The 17,709-nt window shown below is 42.8% G+C and overlaps 1 protein-coding gene across 4 annotated transcripts; it reads right to left on the reverse strand.

Annotated features, from left to right (window-relative positions):
* Window positions 1–661: 661 nt before the first annotated feature.
* DDX24 (DEAD-box helicase 24) lies at window positions 662–16,863 on the reverse strand. 4 transcript variants are annotated; one of them, XM_056346359.1, is made up of 9 exons: window positions 16,416–16,863; window positions 15,215–15,941; window positions 11,793–12,170; window positions 9,955–10,108; window positions 9,052–9,567; window positions 6,925–7,000; window positions 6,134–6,322; window positions 3,607–3,736; window positions 662–1,847 (listed from the first exon to the last, which is right to left on the reverse strand). In XM_056346359.1, the coding sequence occupies exons 2-9, from the start codon at window positions 15,933–15,935 to the stop codon at window positions 1,612–1,614; spliced, it is 2,400 nt and encodes a 799-aa protein (XP_056202334.1). In that variant the 5' UTR covers window positions 15,936–15,941; window positions 16,416–16,863; the 3' UTR covers window positions 662–1,611. The 4 variants fall into 4 exon arrangements, with proteins under 4 accessions (XP_056202334.1, XP_056202332.1, XP_056202333.1 ...); XM_056346357.1 differs by lacking the exon at window positions 16,416–16,863 and having other exon boundaries at window positions 662–1,843; window positions 3,603–3,736; window positions 15,215–16,003; XM_056346358.1 differs by lacking the exon at window positions 16,416–16,863 and having other exon boundaries at window positions 15,215–15,998.
* Window positions 16,864–17,709: the final 846 nt, after the last annotated feature.

The raw sequence follows: 17,709 nt of genomic DNA on the forward strand, positions 1-17,709 counted from the left end.
GAATGAGGGCATGCTTGCCTTTGCTTAGTTCCTTTCTTCAGCTTTCCTTACAAGCAAATTTATTTAAATTCTTGGTTTTATTTTTCAGATGTCACATTAACCCCTAAGTGTGTCATCTTTTCACATGGGTGAGGAAACAAAAGCTTACCAACTCTTCCCCCAAAAAACCTTACCCCCTCTACTCAAAGGGCATGAGACAGTATGTTGCAGGGAGAGCTTCATACATAATTGATAAGCTCTGCATGCTTATGATTAAATTCTCACAGCTCTTCTTCAGTAACGCAAGGAAGCAAGAGAAAAGCCCTCCAGAGATGGGGGAGGGGGCTTCACTTATTTGCATAGATGAAAGTGCAGAGTTTGCTGCTCTTACACAACCAGCAAGTGGTTGGAGGGGGCACTCAACTCCACACATTTCTCTTTGACCAGCTGAGCAAACTGGTACCTCCTATCACAGCAGTGACACTGGTTCTATTCTGTACTGTATGAGACAAAAACTCAGCCCAACGTAGAGCTGGCAGGTCAAGGTTCCCTGTGCTCCCACCAATACAGAACCCACTGCCATGCCTCAAACTTTTGGGTGCTTTTCCGCCTCTCCTTGACCGCTAAGTGCAAACAGCATCAGCTATGAGGAATTCAGAAATCTCAACTAACTGAAAACAGACACAGGCTTTGGGTTTTATAGCAGATATCATTTAACAAAAATTCAAAATATAATTTTCTGAAATATTTTTTATAATAATTTAAAAAATTGTTTTCCCAGGTCAGGTTTAAATGATTTAAAAGCACAATTATTAGGAAGTACTCTTCAAAAGTGACATTTCACAACATCATTTTTTCCATTAAAGCAAAGGTCATGGTTCTAACGTGTTCAAATACAGACTTAACTCCAAATATTAATTAAGAAAACACCAAGTAGCAACACTTCTTCCTCAAAAATATACGTATCTCCCAAGGTCAGCCCATTGCCACCTTTACTTTTTTTGCACAAACTAAAACATATTAACACAGGACTAAGGAAATTAGACCCAGGAGAACAGAACAGAGAAATATTATCATCAGAGGAGAAAGAAAACTGGGAGAGATATCCATAACCAGAATTGTAGACTCGCTGGTAACACTACCTATATTCGCTGCCTTTCTCACTGAAGTAGCTGCAGTAAAAGCCAAACCTCCCATTACCACCAGTTCAGATTCTATTCAGACTGTATACAGCCTATCTTTGCCTGTCCTTTAAGGACATGAAAATTCAAATTAAGTTTTATCATTACAGTATGCCCACAGTGAAATTTCACCCAGTAACTTTTATCAATCTCACAAAAAGGAGTAATAAACAGAATTATTTCAAAACTTATTAACTTCTATCAATACAGAGAGTAAGAAAAAATAAGTATGAGCATAAGAAAACAAGATCCAAAACAAGACTCAATAGTAAGTAACCAACTGCACGTTAACAGAGCCTTTTAAATCAACATTTTCCTTTGTGCCTGCAAAACCAAGAACAGGCACCATCCTCTGATACTACGTGTCTTCTAGCTGAGCTCCTCCATAAGCAGTGACAGCCTTGATAAGGGTTGTCCTTGCTTCTGTCACTGAGTGATCTTGCTCAGTTATCTAATTTAATTTTATTGATTTCTTCTTCTTGGCTTGTTGTTTGGACACGGTACACAGAGCAGATTCTGAAATGCCCACTGATGTCTGAGGCACAAGTAGTTTTCCAGACTGTGTTGGGTACTTCGTTTTCATAAGGACTTTAAACAGTGGCTGGGACAACATATGTTTTAGTTGTTTTTTCATCCCCTTCAGCATCTTTTGCTTCTGGCTTTCTTCTTGCTCACTAGTTTTTCTTCCTTGGGGCAGAAATCAAAGATATAGAAAGTTACAAAAAGACAGTAACTTGCACTGGCCTCTTCAACCAGGCTTTTGTAGTGCTAGAGGCAGATGCTAATCTCATCTTTCTCTCTCTAACAAGGTCATACAACTCCCATACAGTCTTCCAGTCATCTATGACACTTTTAGATCACCCAGGCTGTCCACAAGATAACAAGATCAAGAAGAATCCTGACTACTGAGTAACTACAGCCCAGGTATCATTCTGCTAAATCATTCAGTTGGCTCTCAACCCAGAACAGACTTGGGAACAAAAGAAAAGGGGGCCTAGAACATAAAGTATTAACCCAGGGCTTCCATCTGGGGCAGAAGATTCTTCCGAGTATTTCATTCCTTTAGGCATGCCTCATTTCAGCAACTGCAACACAGGATGCCCTTTGTTTCTTATACATAAAAAACAGTTAGGTGCTCAGATTTAAGAACATAGGAGAAAGCATAACATAAGAAAGACCTGAGATATTTTAATAGGGTCTCCTGAACAGGAGAGAATAAATGATATCAAGGTTGCTGTAATGTAAATTGAAAGGATATTACTAAATCCTTTGTAACAGCATCAGAGGCATTTCATTTATGGGAGGAATGACCAAGATTTTATTGTCTCAAACAAGCTACAGAAGAATCGGAGACTGAATACATTTTAAAGCATGAATTTGGCAAGATTCTGGGTGGCAATTACAAAGTGCTTTGCTTGAGAGCCACAACTTGGACTGGATGTGCTGTTTTGGAACTCACGCCAAAGCACAGCATACTCACATTATGTCAAAACAAGACAGCAGAGTGCTAATTATCTGAGAGTGCTCCTGCAGTTTGGACAGAGCCGATTACTGTTTGCTTGCAAAGTGGCTAAGAACAAACTAGTCCAGCCACGAGTCAAAGGAAAGAAAAAAATTAATATGAACATGCTTCAAAATTAAGGCATCTGCATATTTAGCAGCTAACAGGTTAGAGACAGCTTAAGCTGAAGTGACCCAGGCAGCACCCCTATTCAGCATGCCTTCAAAGAACTGGTAGGAAATCATACCTTTAGCTCCTAAAATTTGAACACAACGCGGTATTTTACAGTGCATCTAAACATTGCAAAACTTCACGGCATTGAACTTATAAGTACCTGTATTTGCACAGCCCTACACATTCTCTCGGGCACAGCCTGCACAACATTGAATTTTAAAAATAGAAGAAATCATTTACCTCTAACAGACCACCAAAAACCTCGGCAACTTAAATGTAAGTATTGGCCATTTAGCCCACACAACTCAACCTACGTAAGGCTCACATAATTTTTGGTGTTTGCTAGTGCTTCCTGGGTGTTCCCACACAGAGCTGTCAGGCTCCTGTCCTGATGCCTGACTCCCGGTGGGGTGGGAGAGATAAGCAGAAGTGGAGAAACAGCTTTTTCTTTGACACAGAGGGGGCATATAAGGCTGTTAAGATTACCCTAAAATATTTGCCAGAACCTAAACAGTTCTTGTCTTATGACATGTGGACTTGCCTTTGATTTGCCAGAATTGTCACACCTCGCTCCCTCAGCTCCAGGACTAACTACTGCACGCCCATCCTGAAAACACCAGCACCACCACATACAAAGTAATGACACTCCTTTCCTTCCCCTTCTGTCCTGCAGGTTTTAAGAGTTTCTCTGTCATGGTGAGGCTTCTTCTGGATACCAGAAGCAGCTATGGGATCAGCTGAGCACGCCCTTAAACAAGGATTTTTACTTGCCCATAAACATGTCATCATCAAGATCAATCTCAAGAGCCTCTGCTGCTTGCTGGAGCCACGAGTTGTGCTGCTTTGCTCGACTGTTGAAAAATTCTGCCTTCTCAATCTGCCGTGCCAAATTCATCCGCTCCTGCAACAAAAGTACATTTTAGACAGTATGATCAGGTTTAAATGTGGGTCACTTCACCAGAATCAGTGTTTCAGAGCATGCATTCCAACGCAACTGAGGTACAGAGACACTTTTTGGTGTCCCAGCAGATGTCCCATGTCACAAAGACATGTAATCATTTGCTAAAGGGTTTTCCTTCTTCACATCCATGATAGAATCTGACTTCTAAAACATCTCAGCCACTAAACATGCCTGAATGTTAAGCGAATCATTGCAAACACTTCAGAGACATCAAGGGCAAATCATGATTTAAATACCTATCATTTCCAAGTTACATATTTACATAGCACAGCTGGATCTTGAAGTTACTAGTCTTGGCAATAAAGGACAACCACTAGCTTCATCCTACTCTGAAGAAGTGCCTGCAGGCCATATGGAAGGAGTTATGTTCTCAGAAATGCACCTGCATGTTGTTCAGGCACAGGACAAAATGTCCTGTCCTCCTTCCCTGCTACACACAGGTGGAACAAAGACGTCCAGCAAACCTAACCTGACCTGCAGCCTTCCAGCTGGGCCAAGCTGTCTCAAATAACTAATTCATTATGCCAAGAAAATCTGCACTGACAGTAAACAATAATGAAACAAAGTTCTGCTGTTTGGAATGTGCCTGCAGTTACACAAAACAAACCCTGTGCAGTACACCCTGACCACCTCAATTGAATAGTCTGGTGCTACACAGTTAACAGCACCAGACAGAACTGCCAGGATAATGAAGATGCAGAGAAAGAGGAAATTAAAACATGCAGTGGTCTAATAAAACAAGTCAGTCACTTCTTACATCATTACAAGAAACTTTACAAAGAAACATCTTTGTAAAACTTGAGTCCACTTTCAGTCTCCCCTCTACCCTGGTTCCCCAATTCTACTCCTCTTAAGCATGAAATCCCTTCAGACTTCTCCTGAACTTGAAGGCAGGCATGCAGAACCAGGGAAGGAATGTGCCAAAGGGACATAAAGAACCAGCAGCACTATTGGTCCCAACTACAATGGCTTTGTGATTAAGCCCAGGGCAAAGTTAAATGAGACCTGACCATATGAAGGACCTAGGAGGCTGAAGTCCTGCAACTACAATTACAAAGACATCTTTTCCGGAGAGAGGAGCACTATTATGGATAGAAGAGAAGATTGTGAGATGGTGGCAGGAAAATTTAAGTATGTAAACAATATTTATTTGCCCATTAATTGATAGAGCATGATAAGAGCCAAGAACTAGTCATCAAGAAACACAGAAGGGACCTCTGAAGAAACACTCTAAAACCAACAGATTTATTTCATTAACCAGAAACATTTGTGGGGGGGTTGAGGGAAAAAAAAATAAAAGCCAAACTCTCTTTGTTACTACCAAGAGGAGAAAAATGAGTCTGTGGAAGCATTTCTTTGATTTTCTTCCTCTTTCAGGAAGCTGCATCTCCTGAAAGATTCACACTAAATACCCCATTTACAGCAAGCTTGGGCTCTGAAACTTGCTGACATTATCCCCACGGTGAGGATACCACTGCTGCCACTGGGGCAGACCCTGGGCTCAGTCCAAGCCAACTGGATAAGCATGAACCAGAATACTATAAGGAAGGTATCCGTTGCATTATCTGGCTGCTTGCATTTTTCTCCTGTTCTCAATGATTGTACAATATTCACACACTCCAAACCCAGCCAGATTCCTTTCAAATGCAATATTTAAATATGCCCCATTTGTACATGGCTGATGTCACCCAAACTGTTACAGAGACTGCTGAGACATGAGAAGTAGAAAAATCTGTGGTGACCAGATGCTTTCTGAAATACTTTGTTTTCTAAATCCTAACTACTGTCTATCTTGTGAGTTCATGAATGACCAAATTCTCCTTAAAACGGGCAATAACCTAGAAAAATGAAACACACATAGCTTGACAGGGTTCAATGGCAGCTGTGGCCTCAAAGTATAGGAACTTTTAGAAAAGCAGAAAACTCACTACTTCAACTGAGGCAGATGAAGACCACTGAAGATCTGCGGACCTGCTACTGTTCTCTAGTCTTACTAACACAAGAGGCTATAAACAACATACTTAACAGAGCCATCCCTGCTCCCCAGCCACAAAACATATTCCCTTCCCTGTACTGTTTTTGGGAATCTAGTCAGAAGCTCCTCATAATAACATTCAAGAAACATGTGATGTTTATGTTTGAACACTTTTCTTGGGCTAGTTATTGAGGAGAAATCACAAATATTGCTTAAAAAAAGATAGTGTGATCAACTTCATTTTCAAATCCAGGTCCTGAAGAGTCGATTTCACCTGAAACCAGGAAGAAAGCGATGGGCAATGCAATAATGTAAGTAAGCAAGCACCTGCTCAAGTTGCAAAGAGATTGTTGCTTCTTTACCTTGACAGAAGTCATGCACTTGGTTTCAACTGGAAAAAATGGCAGCTCTTCACTTTTCTGCAATGTTTTATAGATTTTCCTAAAATTCATCAGGTCATCAGGGCCGATGAGCAATAGGCTAAGGCCTTCATTGGCAGCTCGGGCTGTCCTGCCACTTCTGTGTACATACAACTCAGATGTACGAGGGACCTGCAAAGATTCAGAGAAACCATTAAGCTGGGCATGGAAAGCTAGCAGCAGCCTGTCATGCTTTTGCCAAGAGGTTGCCAGAGAATACTGGTTTTTAATATACACATGGAGCATTGCATGTAACATAGCTGAAGGTAACCTAAAAGATGATGTCAGGACACATTTTTTGTTCTCTGGTCCAGTATTCTTCCTTGCACAATCTTTTGTGAGTCTCTCCTAACTTCTGACCCTCTGTCATTTCCTTGCAAAGCAGGAAAAAAATTGTATGTGTCCTCAGAGAGGAGCTACAGGGCTGAGTCATTTGACATCTTTGTATACTGAAGTTAAGCAAAAAACAAGGAGAATGATATCTGTTACATCATTTCTCATATATAATCATGCACTCATGAAGTGCTACCTACTACAGTCAGTCACTGCAGCAATGATAGCCTTAAGTACAAAGCACTAAGGAGAGTTAAATTAATAGTGATTAAATCTCTGTACTTGGGACTATACTATACACAGGACAGAGAATCACAGCTTTATAGTGTTCAGGGTTTGGATCAGCAAAAGCTTATTTCAAAATCAAAACAGTGAAAGAAAAAATATTAAAAATATTTAACCTGGTAGTGGATGACATGCTGCACATTGGGAATATCAAGACCACGAGCTGCAACATCTGTTGTCAGGAGGACACAGCTGAGAAAGTGAGAACACTGAATGAACATAAAACTGAAAAGTAAACCATTTGCCAAGGAACATGAAACACAGCAACCTAGAATTCTACCACAGCATTTTAAAGAACAGATTTGTACTGTATCATCTGCTGGAAATATGCTGTTTGTTTGCCCGTACAGAAAAGGGTACCCAGTATTACAGAGGCAGTCTTGAAACAGCAATTCTTAAAAGAAAAAAATGCAAATGTTACATTCAGCAGGTCTATTCTGTTTCCAATAAAGAATTTCACCACCTTGCTTGATCCTGTTTTCCTATGCTTTTATTCTCTCCCAGCTCACAGGAATGCTAGTGCAAATCACTATTCAATGACCTAATCCAACCACCTGGAAGGCAGGTATGCTCACTTTCATTACCTTTTACAGTGGTCTGCTCAGACTGGGTTTAAACACATCTTTAGCCTGACATGACCATACCATTAACAACACAGTTGATCTTTTGGCAGGACAGACAGGTTATTACAAGTTTCAGCTTGTTCAGAAGTTCAGCTGAGAAAAATCACATTATTAACATTATAGATTTAATTAACAGCTTTTTGCAGCTGAAATATCTTCTACCAAGTTGCCCTCAAATAAGTTCTCTCAGTAGAAATATAAGGGGGGGATTCTGTTCTGACAATTAGTATTTCTCCTTTAACCCTAGAAATTAAGAACTCAAAAGAAGTCATTCTTCTACATAAACAGCCTACTAGAGAGATTAAAGTCTCCCTAGGGTATGAAATAATTAGTTTTTAAAAAATCTCCCAGAAACTGAATCAAGTTACTTGTAGGTAACAGCAATTTGTTAAGATTTTACGGCATCTGACAGCATACTCTATTGCTACAAGGTTCAAAGCAGAAATAAACAGAGAAAATTCTACTGCTTGCAACCTGCAGGAGGCTGTGATAGATGGTCTCATAGATTTCTTCTTGCCTTGAAAATCTGCAGTCTCTGAAAACACCCCATGTGGCCTCGGCCAATGCTGTTGATACTACATTTTGCCAAGGGATGCTGCAGATCTGTCACTGCAATTCAACCTCTCTTCTCTCTGCCTAAGTCTATTACCACGGTACAAATTTCCATGCAGTCTGACAGCACACAGCACTTCACAGCAGGACTACGCTGGGAGGCTTCTGGATTATGGAAGCACTGAGACCACGAACTTCCTCTCAAAGGCCATCCCAAAGCCAGCAGGAAACAATAATTCTTAAAATGGCAGGATAGGACTGCCTGGGTAAACCTGAGCGCCCACTGCTGCTGAAAGGCACAACTCAACTGCCCCTTCTCTTGCATTGCTGTAGGATACCTTGACCCAGACGAAGCTATTTATCTAACTAAACCCACAAAGCCCTAACCCAGCAAAAGGTGGTTAGTTTTCTGATGGCTTAGTGAAATGAAACACCTTACAGCAGGATCAAGTGAGCTGCACAGCCAGGGCACAGGGCAGAGATGTGCAGGATGGTTATAAAAGTATCTGGCTGAAAACAGGGCAAATGACAGCTCCTTCAGCAGCAATGAGCTGCCAGATGACCACAAGATAATTCAGGCTCAAAGGGACCTCAGAAGGTCTCTTGTCCAACCTCCTCAAAGCAGGATGAATTATAAGTCTGGACCAGGCTGCTCAGGGTTTTATCCAATTGAGCCTTAAAAAAAGCCTCAACGAATGAGCAGCCTGTTCCAGTGCTTGTCTGTCTTCACAGAGAAAAAGTTCTTTCTTATATAGCCTGAACCGCACGATTCAACTTACACACACTTTTCCCAGGTGACATAAGCCCAGTGCCCTCAGCCTCTCCCCTTGCAAAACCAGTGCTTCCTGACTACCTTGGTGGTCCCTCACTGAACTCACTCCAGTTCACCACCTCAACCATCAGGCGAAATCTCATCCTTAATCGTTAATAACCTGGACTCATGAACAGGGTACTCACATCCCCAGCTAACTCCCTCAACCTGCTCCTACTCTGAAAGACCTGTTCTCTCTCCCCACTACCCTTTACATGATTTCTTTTTTCTCTACTAGTAAGTAGAAAATAACTCACCTCTCTCGCTCAGCAAACCTTTCCAGGTTTTTCAGCCTTTGCTTTTGGTGCATGTTGGCATGCAAAGGAAGAGGATCACAATTTAAGATTGTAAGGAGAGAAGTGAGGCGCTTTATGCAGTCTATGCTGTTTGCAAAGACCATGGTTCTTCCTGGGTACTGGAGAAGGAAGTAATAGAGATAATAGTCCTTCTCATTTGTATTACAGTGGATTCTGGTTTCTGTCAGAGTCTCAACAGTAGCCTCTTTCCTTGTTAAGTCTATTACTTTGGGTTTGCCCTTTATTCCTACTTTTTCCATTAACAATTCTAGTTTGGTCTTCTTGTCCATCTTTTTAGCATTCTTCTTCTGTAAAACTCTTGTGGGAGTCTGATGGACTAAAGTCAAAGTGGCAGAAAAAACGAAAGTCTGTCGTTGAGGGTTATACTGTGAATCATTTAAGATTTCCAACAACTGAGACAGCTCTAAGAAGTGACCTTTCTCAACCATTCGGTCTGCTTCATCAATCACAAGGCACCTGTCAAATAGAAAACACACAATAAAAATACACTTGTGCAGATAAACGCAAATCTGCTACACTCAAAAAGAACTTTTCCTGCTAAACATGTAAGGGAAGTTTTGCATGTAAAACCCAAAGGAGCACCAGGTATGCTGGGGTAGCTACAGCAGTCTTCCACATTTCCTTTTGAAAAATGAAGTTTCTAAAAGAAAAATGAGGGTTTTGCTACTAGCTTTAATTGACATTTCTGCCTATCAAGATAACCAGTGTGCATGTCGATAAACACTCTGGCAGAGACATAAGTTCTCTTACATAGTCTAAATTATTTAATCAGTTAGTAAATGTAATCAGTACGCAGTGATGCCCCCTTCAGTATCCAGCAGTTAGCCTAACAGGCACCTTTACCTGAGCTGCCGAAGATTTGAAAGATGTGGGTGTCTCTCTTTAATTAACTCCCACAGACGGCCTGGGGTTGCAATTACAATTTCTGGCTTCCGATTCAGTAAACGTTCTTGCTTCTGTGCAGCCATGCCTCCAACTAGAATTGCAGTCTTAATGCCTAGAACATATAAATAATAGTTTTTATCTCACTAATTTATCAGTGAATGTCTTTACATACATCCAGACAAAGAAGTATTTTTAAAGTCTCTACCACAACTTTCAGCAAGCATTTTAGCCAGGAAATTTCAGGGTGTTTATGTAACACTGAACACACACACCCCAATTCCCTCAATTTTACAGAAAAATCCTCATTATAGTTAGAAGCCAAAAATATTCTTTTAGTGCACCCATTTTAAATAGCAGGAAGAATCGTGTATGTCCTCCATACCTGTTAGCTTTGTTTACCTGTACTTCAGAATCTCCTATTTTGCCAATTTTATCTGCATGAACCAGCGTGTTCCTGTTATTCATAACAAGCAGGCCCCTCCAAGAATAAGACTGAGAAATGCTTGTCAAGCTAGTAACTGCTCATTTGCTATGGAACAATCCTAATAATCCAAACAAGAAGGCTCCCACCCAAGTAATGATTCTCTGGAGCGCACATTAGCGCAGACCCTCAGTTAGCTTTAAGCAATTTGCTCAGGTACTAAAAGGTGTTTAGCAAGAGAAGCACAGACTCCACACACGGCTTATTTCACTCTACTCTACAAACATACGCTAGCCCATGACAACCTCAATGCCACCGTGCAAGATTCCTCCAGTATCTAAGATACCACTGACCCTTCCTCCCCACTACCTGCGGAACGCCACGCTTCCAGGTGGGCATTTTTTTCAAAGTGACTTTGAGACAACAAAGAAAGCCTACATCAAAACATTTTCTCTTGCTGCTACAATGATATATCACTTGGACAGCAGATTTTTACTCACAAATACCACTGCTCCTATCAGAACCGTACTGACATAAATTGATTATTTCAGGCTAGGAGTTAAAATTAGCTTTGTAATCAGTTGTAGACTGATGAGCACAGCAGGACATAGAGACACCAAAAGAAGGCTTTTAAGCACATCTCACACACTGCACAAATATCCTTTTCAATAAATAAACAATTACTACTGTTGGAGAAGTAGGGAGTTGTTTCCCAATTCTCCTCAACTTGAACAGTTTCACATCCTCACTCACTCACTTAACAGATGTGCTGACCTCTGGTCTGGAAAAGAAAGGTACAGAATGGAATTGCTTTCATCAGGCTTGTCACCCAACAATATGCTGTGGCCCAACTGCCACATAGGTGAATCAGACAATCAAGCAGTGCCTTCTACCCTCGAAATTTATGGCCATAATTTAAGTTTTTTGATAGACAGATGTATTTATATATATAGTTTGATCTATCTATTATCTACATAGATATATCTGTCAAAAAGGGAAATTATTTTTTTAATTATATATATATACACTCATAATGAAATTATTTTTTATAGATAACCTACATTACTCAAAACCAGGACAAGTTAGCTGTGACTGGGTATCTAGTGCCGATTCTCTGTTGCTAAAGGACTAGTCAACAGCTATTTCAAGAAACATTTTAAAGCAGAATATCCCACATTAACTGTTTACTTCCACATGCGTCTCCTTGAAGAATCTCAATGCATTTCTCAAACATCAGTGACTATGAACCCTAACTCTTCAAAAGCCACCCCAGTTTTATGATGCAGAAGAAGCTGTGGCACGCATTCTGGCTCAATCCCAATGCCAAGATCCAAACACAGCATAATTTGGGACATGGTCCATGGGGTCTACATACCTGTAAACTTTGCAACTGCATCAATGTGGTGTTTTACTTGCACAGCTAATTCTCTCGTGGGAGTAAGGACCAGTCCTAAAAGAGGTCTCTTTTCATGGGAGCCAACAGTATGTGCCTCGTCACCAGAATCAAAGTCAAAATTCTCCAGCACCTTCACACAGCCTGTTGTGAAAGATGCATCATCTTCATCTCCGCTAACTTCAACCTGCTGATGGATTAGCTTTTCCACTTCACCCTCACTTTCCCATCTTGTTTCTTCATAATGCTGATGGGACTCTTTAGAAGCACTGTCATTTCTGCTTGTTGAGCTATTTGATTTTTGCCACTGCAGCACAGAGTGAATCATTGGAATTGCAAATGCAAGCGTTTTGCCGCTTCCTGAAAAAAACCAAACAATAATAATAATATAGACCAATAAGTCATTTATTTGAAAAGATGAGAAAAGCAACATCTAATCACATACTGACCTTGAAACATACAGTTGTAACAGACACAAACTCTTGATCTTTGTAAGACTAGAAACTTGCAGCAATAGCATCTTTTCTCCTGTTCCCTTTGTACATCTCCCTGAGGGCACCAATAGCATGCTCCCCAGGGAACAGGTATTTTTCCAATCTCTAGCAGGTCAGGCAGATTCATTTGTTCTGAAACTGTTTTTTAAAAGCTGCAGTTGCAGCCAAGATATTTTTAAAGAACTGTATGCCCGTAAGGAGAATACCATGCCCTAATTGACAGTTCTGATCAGTGTTCTCCAAATAAAGGAACAGCAAATGAGGCCAAGGGCAAACTGGAATGTACTTGAAGGATTCACTTTCATCTTCAGTTTACAGTACCATGTTTACAACTTTCTAAGAAACTGTATTTTGAAATACGCCACCATCTAATTTCCTGATCTATCACAAGCTCACATTTTCCAAATCAAAACATATATATCTGATTTTAAACAGATAATCCACTTTGGAGAGAAGGGGGCTGTGAAACACAAAAATGCTCCCCTGACTTTAATTTCAAAGGTTCACTGTCCCAAACTGCAAGTCACATCCATGCCACATATTCCCTTCTGAACTATCTGTCATGAATAAAGATGTTAAGCGAAGTCTGGTAGACACATCCATCCCAGTTAAGGTTCTCATAAATATCAGCTCATTGGTCACAAAAGCAGCATCCAGAGCACAAGACACTATTACACCATTCCTGCAATAGGCCACTGCTGGCAAGCAGTCCTCTGGAGATCGCATCTCAATTCCTTGAGCATTGTTTGTCCGTTATCACAAACCCATTATGGTTTGCCAAATTCAGCAACATGGAATTTTGCCTATTTAGGGGAGAACCTTAGTAATAGTTACTATACAGCTATGACCACCGGCATTATCCTGACCAATACTGCTGCAAAATCTCCTCGTATTCACTTCCCCACCTTTCTGCATGTCTGGGAGATCTCATGACTTCTCCACTTGAAGTAGAAAACATTTATAATCTGGATTTGCAGAGCACTTACGCAGTAAGATTCTGTATTACCAGAACATCTGTTTTTAAGGTGAAGAACACTGCTGATCTTGAGTTAAATGTAATACAGTATGTTTGGTGCAAGTGTCAGTACTGCACTCAAACTAGATTATGGCTGTGATAATCACGACTATTCTGCAGGCACTAGATTCACCCAAAAATTAAACAAATAATCAGCTCATGGGGCACATTATCTTCATGACACATGAATCACACACCACAGCCAGGCCTGCAAAACCAGGAGAAAAGTAAATCTTCGTATATCTAGATATTACAGCAGCTCAAGCCAATTCATGCTCTTTTAAACAGTTTTATATTGTAAGATTTTACAGTTTGGTTCCTTAACCAAAAACTTCACTAGTTCTGCAAGGTAATGAACAGAGCCAGTTAGACCTACTGCAAAAACGATAAGCCCTGACATTCCCTGTATCTGATCTCCACAGGGATCCACTGCCGTATCAAAATCTTGCCGTTCTCCCCTACAGTGCTACACAAGGGACTTTCACCTGACACATTCCTCCCTCTGTCCCAATGTTAAGAGACGTTGCAGGGTGTAGAAAAAAAAGAACTGGATAGTTTCAGCCCCTTCCAGCTTGCAGCGCTTCCTAACAGACAGTTGTCTACATCTTTTCTCAAGTTTCTCCAGAACACTGATGATCCACTGGGCTCTCTGGAGAGAAGAACCTGGCTTTCTCTCATGAAAGAAGAAAATAAAAAGAGCAAAACACAGCCCTACTACCTCAGGGTAATGTGAAATTAGAGAGCAACAATACAACCTCCCACCAACTGTGCCTCAGCGCTGCCAAAATGGCACTTTTTGCAGTGCAAGAACACCATTTTAATTTTCAGTTCCATTTTCAAAAACATTCCCTGCAGGGTTTTCTAATCTTATTAAAGCTAATAGCACCAGCCTAGCTCTGATTAAAATAAAAATGCAAATGACTGCATATCTTATTAGTTACTATACCTTCATGCTCAAAAGCAGTAAATGGCTTTACAAGACAAGCAGTGAGATAAGGCAACAGGAACAGATGAAAAGAATGCAAAGGAAGCCTTTAAACCAAGGCAGCTTCCAATCATGCTTCCTATTTTTAGGGTTTTTTGGGAAAGAGACGTTGCACTGCTAAAGATGGTAAAATTTCAATGGTACGAGCAGCAAAAAAAGTCAGAGTGAACATAATGCTTTGAGACTTCACAGCATCAAGTAAAAAAGGAGCTGTAACAAATTTCATGAAGGCTCGCAATGCTCAATGACAAAGGCATGAGCTGATCACGAGATGGACAAGAGACAATACCTCTCAAGTGATCAAGGTAATACTCACTTCAAGTGCAAGCAGCGAGAAGGGCTGGTGACAATATACAGGCCAAACCGAGACAGAGCACAGGGTGGGCCTGTTGTGCTACAACAAAGGCCTAGGCCACATTCATGCCTAACGCGGTACCTAGTATTTATTTACTGTTCCAAGCTACTACTGAATCATCTTCAGAGGAACCTAGTTCTCTGCTTTGCCTTGGCACAGGGACATCCACAGGAGTTAAACTGCTGGAAAAATGACCCTGTTTGTTTCATTAATTCCAGTCTTTGCAGTGTATGACTTTGCAGTTCCCAAACTAGGAAACAATTTGAGAAACAACAGAAAAAAAGACTTCTGTCAAAAGCATAAAAACTCATTGAGACTTCAAAGCTTTGCACAGCGTGTTTTGTAAAGGTGGAATGTCCCGTGTTTCTGAGTTAGAAAATTTTAGTATTTGCCAATGAATCATTGCTAATATGTTGGATATGCCAAAGATACAAGCTCTTCTCCTACATATAAATGCTGCTTCTGCTACATAGAAAAACTCGTAAACGTGACATGCATTTCAATAGGGTAGATGGGAAGTTCCCAGCATATACAACTGGTTTAACAGATCTGTACCTGTTTCGGCAGCACCAAGAACATCCATGTTATCCCGGATGGCAGAAGGCAAGGCTAAGGCTTGAATAGGAGTTGGAGCACTAAATCCCAGGTGGCTCAAGGCACGCAACACTGCTTCAGGTACAAACAGGTTTTTCCATGCAGACACATCAGCTTTGTGATCAGTCGAGGCAGATAAAGCTTCTGTTGTCCAGTTTTTAACTTTTTTAGAAGTAGGTACTAATGGAAAAGCTTCCTGAGCTTGAGAAGCCTTTTTTTTAGCTACCTTTTTTTTCTTTGGAGCATCCTTTCTGTCTGAAGTGCTCTCAGCCACAGGTCCATGGGCCTCACAATCTGCTGCTTCGATTATTTTGTTAGACTTTGCCTCTTTATCAACTGGCATATCAACTTCTGCTGTGTTAGAATCATCACTTTTATCTGGTTTGCTTCTTAAATCCTTGTTTTTCTTTTTCTTTTTGGGAGGGACGACAGGTTCTTCCTCCTCCTCCTTAACTTCTGAAACACTCTCAGCCTTTCTCTTTGTCTCTTTTACTTTCCCTACTTTGGAAGAACTTACTAATTTGTACTCTGTAAGTTCCTCCAAGCATACTATATCGCCGAAGTCCTCATCCCCAAATAGATTGGGGTCGATTTCCACAGTTTTCCATTTTCCTAGTACTTTAATACCTTTTTGTTTCGGTTTAAAGTGCGATCTAAATCTCCCTCCTTTTCTGGTCTTCATTTTTATCTAAAAAAGAAAGTGTGGGGGTGGGGAGCAGCGCATCAGATCAAAAATAATCAGGACTACATCGATGACTCAAAAAGGAAGGCACAAGCCTTTTTGCCTTTTTTTTTTTTTTTTTTTGTTAAGAGCATTAATATGAATGTTTAACTGTTTTAATATTAATTAACGGCATACAGCTACCACAGGCCAGGCCTACAGCCTCGCCCCTGGAACAGCGCCAGGGATAAAACCAAACCCGCCGGATAACCACCCCCCCCCTACTCCCCGGCCCCGAAGCGCTCCCGCCCTGCCTGCCCCGGCCGCCGCCTGCCCCGGCCGCCGCCTGCCCCGGCCGCCGCCTGCCCCGGCCGCCGCCTGCCCCGGCCCAGCCCTCGCCGCCGCGCACGGGGGCTCCGGGCTCCTGCCGAGACCCGTGGGAAGCCGGCGGGGCCGCACCGCCTGCAGCCCCAGGGCCCCGCCCCCCACCCCGGCACTTACCGCGCTCAGCAGCCCCCAGACCGATGCACAGAGCGCCCGCGAGGCCCTGCCCGCCGCCGCTAACGGCACCGCTAACGCCGCCGCGCGCCGCGTGCGCCACCGGGCGCCGCCATTGCCACGCGACGTCACTCCGCCGCGCCGGCGAGCGCGTGTCCGAGGGCGGTGCCGGCCGGCGTGAGGCCGGGGCGGCGTGCGCGTGCGCCCCCGCGGGGGGCGGGGCCTGCGCAGGCGCGGGGGGTGGGGCCCGGCCCTGCTTACCCGGCGGCGCGCGCCACGCTGGCCGGCCTCGGCGGGGCTCCGGGCCTGCGGAGCGGCCGCCTCGGGGGCGAGCGGCTGCGGTGACGCGCCCCGGCTGTGCGGGGAGGGTGGTGCCGCCGGACGGGACGGGGCGCCCTGATAGTCCGGTGGCTCGGCCCGCCCTGCCCCGGCCCGGCTCTCACCCAGCTGGGCCCTCGCCTAGCCGGCCGGTGGGGCGGGGTCGGGGGAGCGTGGGTGGCCGTGCCGAGAGGCGGTGTGTAGCCGCCGGTGCCCGCCGTTTCTGTCGGAGGTGAAGCGTGTGAGCCGGTCAGCGGTGAGGGCTGTTCTCAGCACGGCCTGACTTCAGGGGCTGTAATGGCCCTAGGAGCGCTCTGGGCTCCTACCGGTGGCGGTGCGGGCGAGATGAGGGAGCCGGGCCGTCTAACGTGTAAGCAGCTCAGGTGAGGGCGTGAGGGCACTCCCGCTTCTCTCCCGTCTTGGGTTACCGGAGAGTAACGTCCCCTTGCTAGCGTTACTACCGACATAACCCGTTACTGCAGCCCAGGTGTTACACAAAGCGAGCGGCAGGCAGTGGCTTGCAGCCCCCTTGCACTGCCAGTGCTGATGGTGGCAGCCGCATCACCATAAAAACATGGGGTTTTTCTAATCAGGCACTGATTATCTTTCACGGGAACATCAGTAGCTGTCGTGCTGTTAGCACAAATAAGACTAAGGTGAAGATTAGACATGCTGCTGTAGCCTTGACTAAGAAGGAATAGCAAAATGTGTTTACCTTCCTGCAACTGAAAATTTTCTTTTGGAATAGAAACGTCTCTATAGATCATTTGTGTGTTACTGTGTGCATAATAAATCTAATTCAAGACAAAAATGCATAAAGGGCCGCTTAAATTTCAACTCTGAAATTAGCAGATAAGGTTGAATGTCATTAGCATTGCTCATTCAATAAAAAAACTTGTTATTCATACTTGCTCATGTGTTAATGTATTCTTTATTATTCCCTGTTTAGAAGAGTATTGTGGGAAAATCAATGCGATTT

Source organism: Falco biarmicus, chromosome 7 (genome assembly GCF_023638135.1).
Source record: "Falco biarmicus isolate bFalBia1 chromosome 7, bFalBia1.pri, whole genome shotgun sequence".
Taxonomy (NCBI): domain Eukaryota; kingdom Metazoa; phylum Chordata; class Aves; order Falconiformes; family Falconidae; genus Falco; species Falco biarmicus.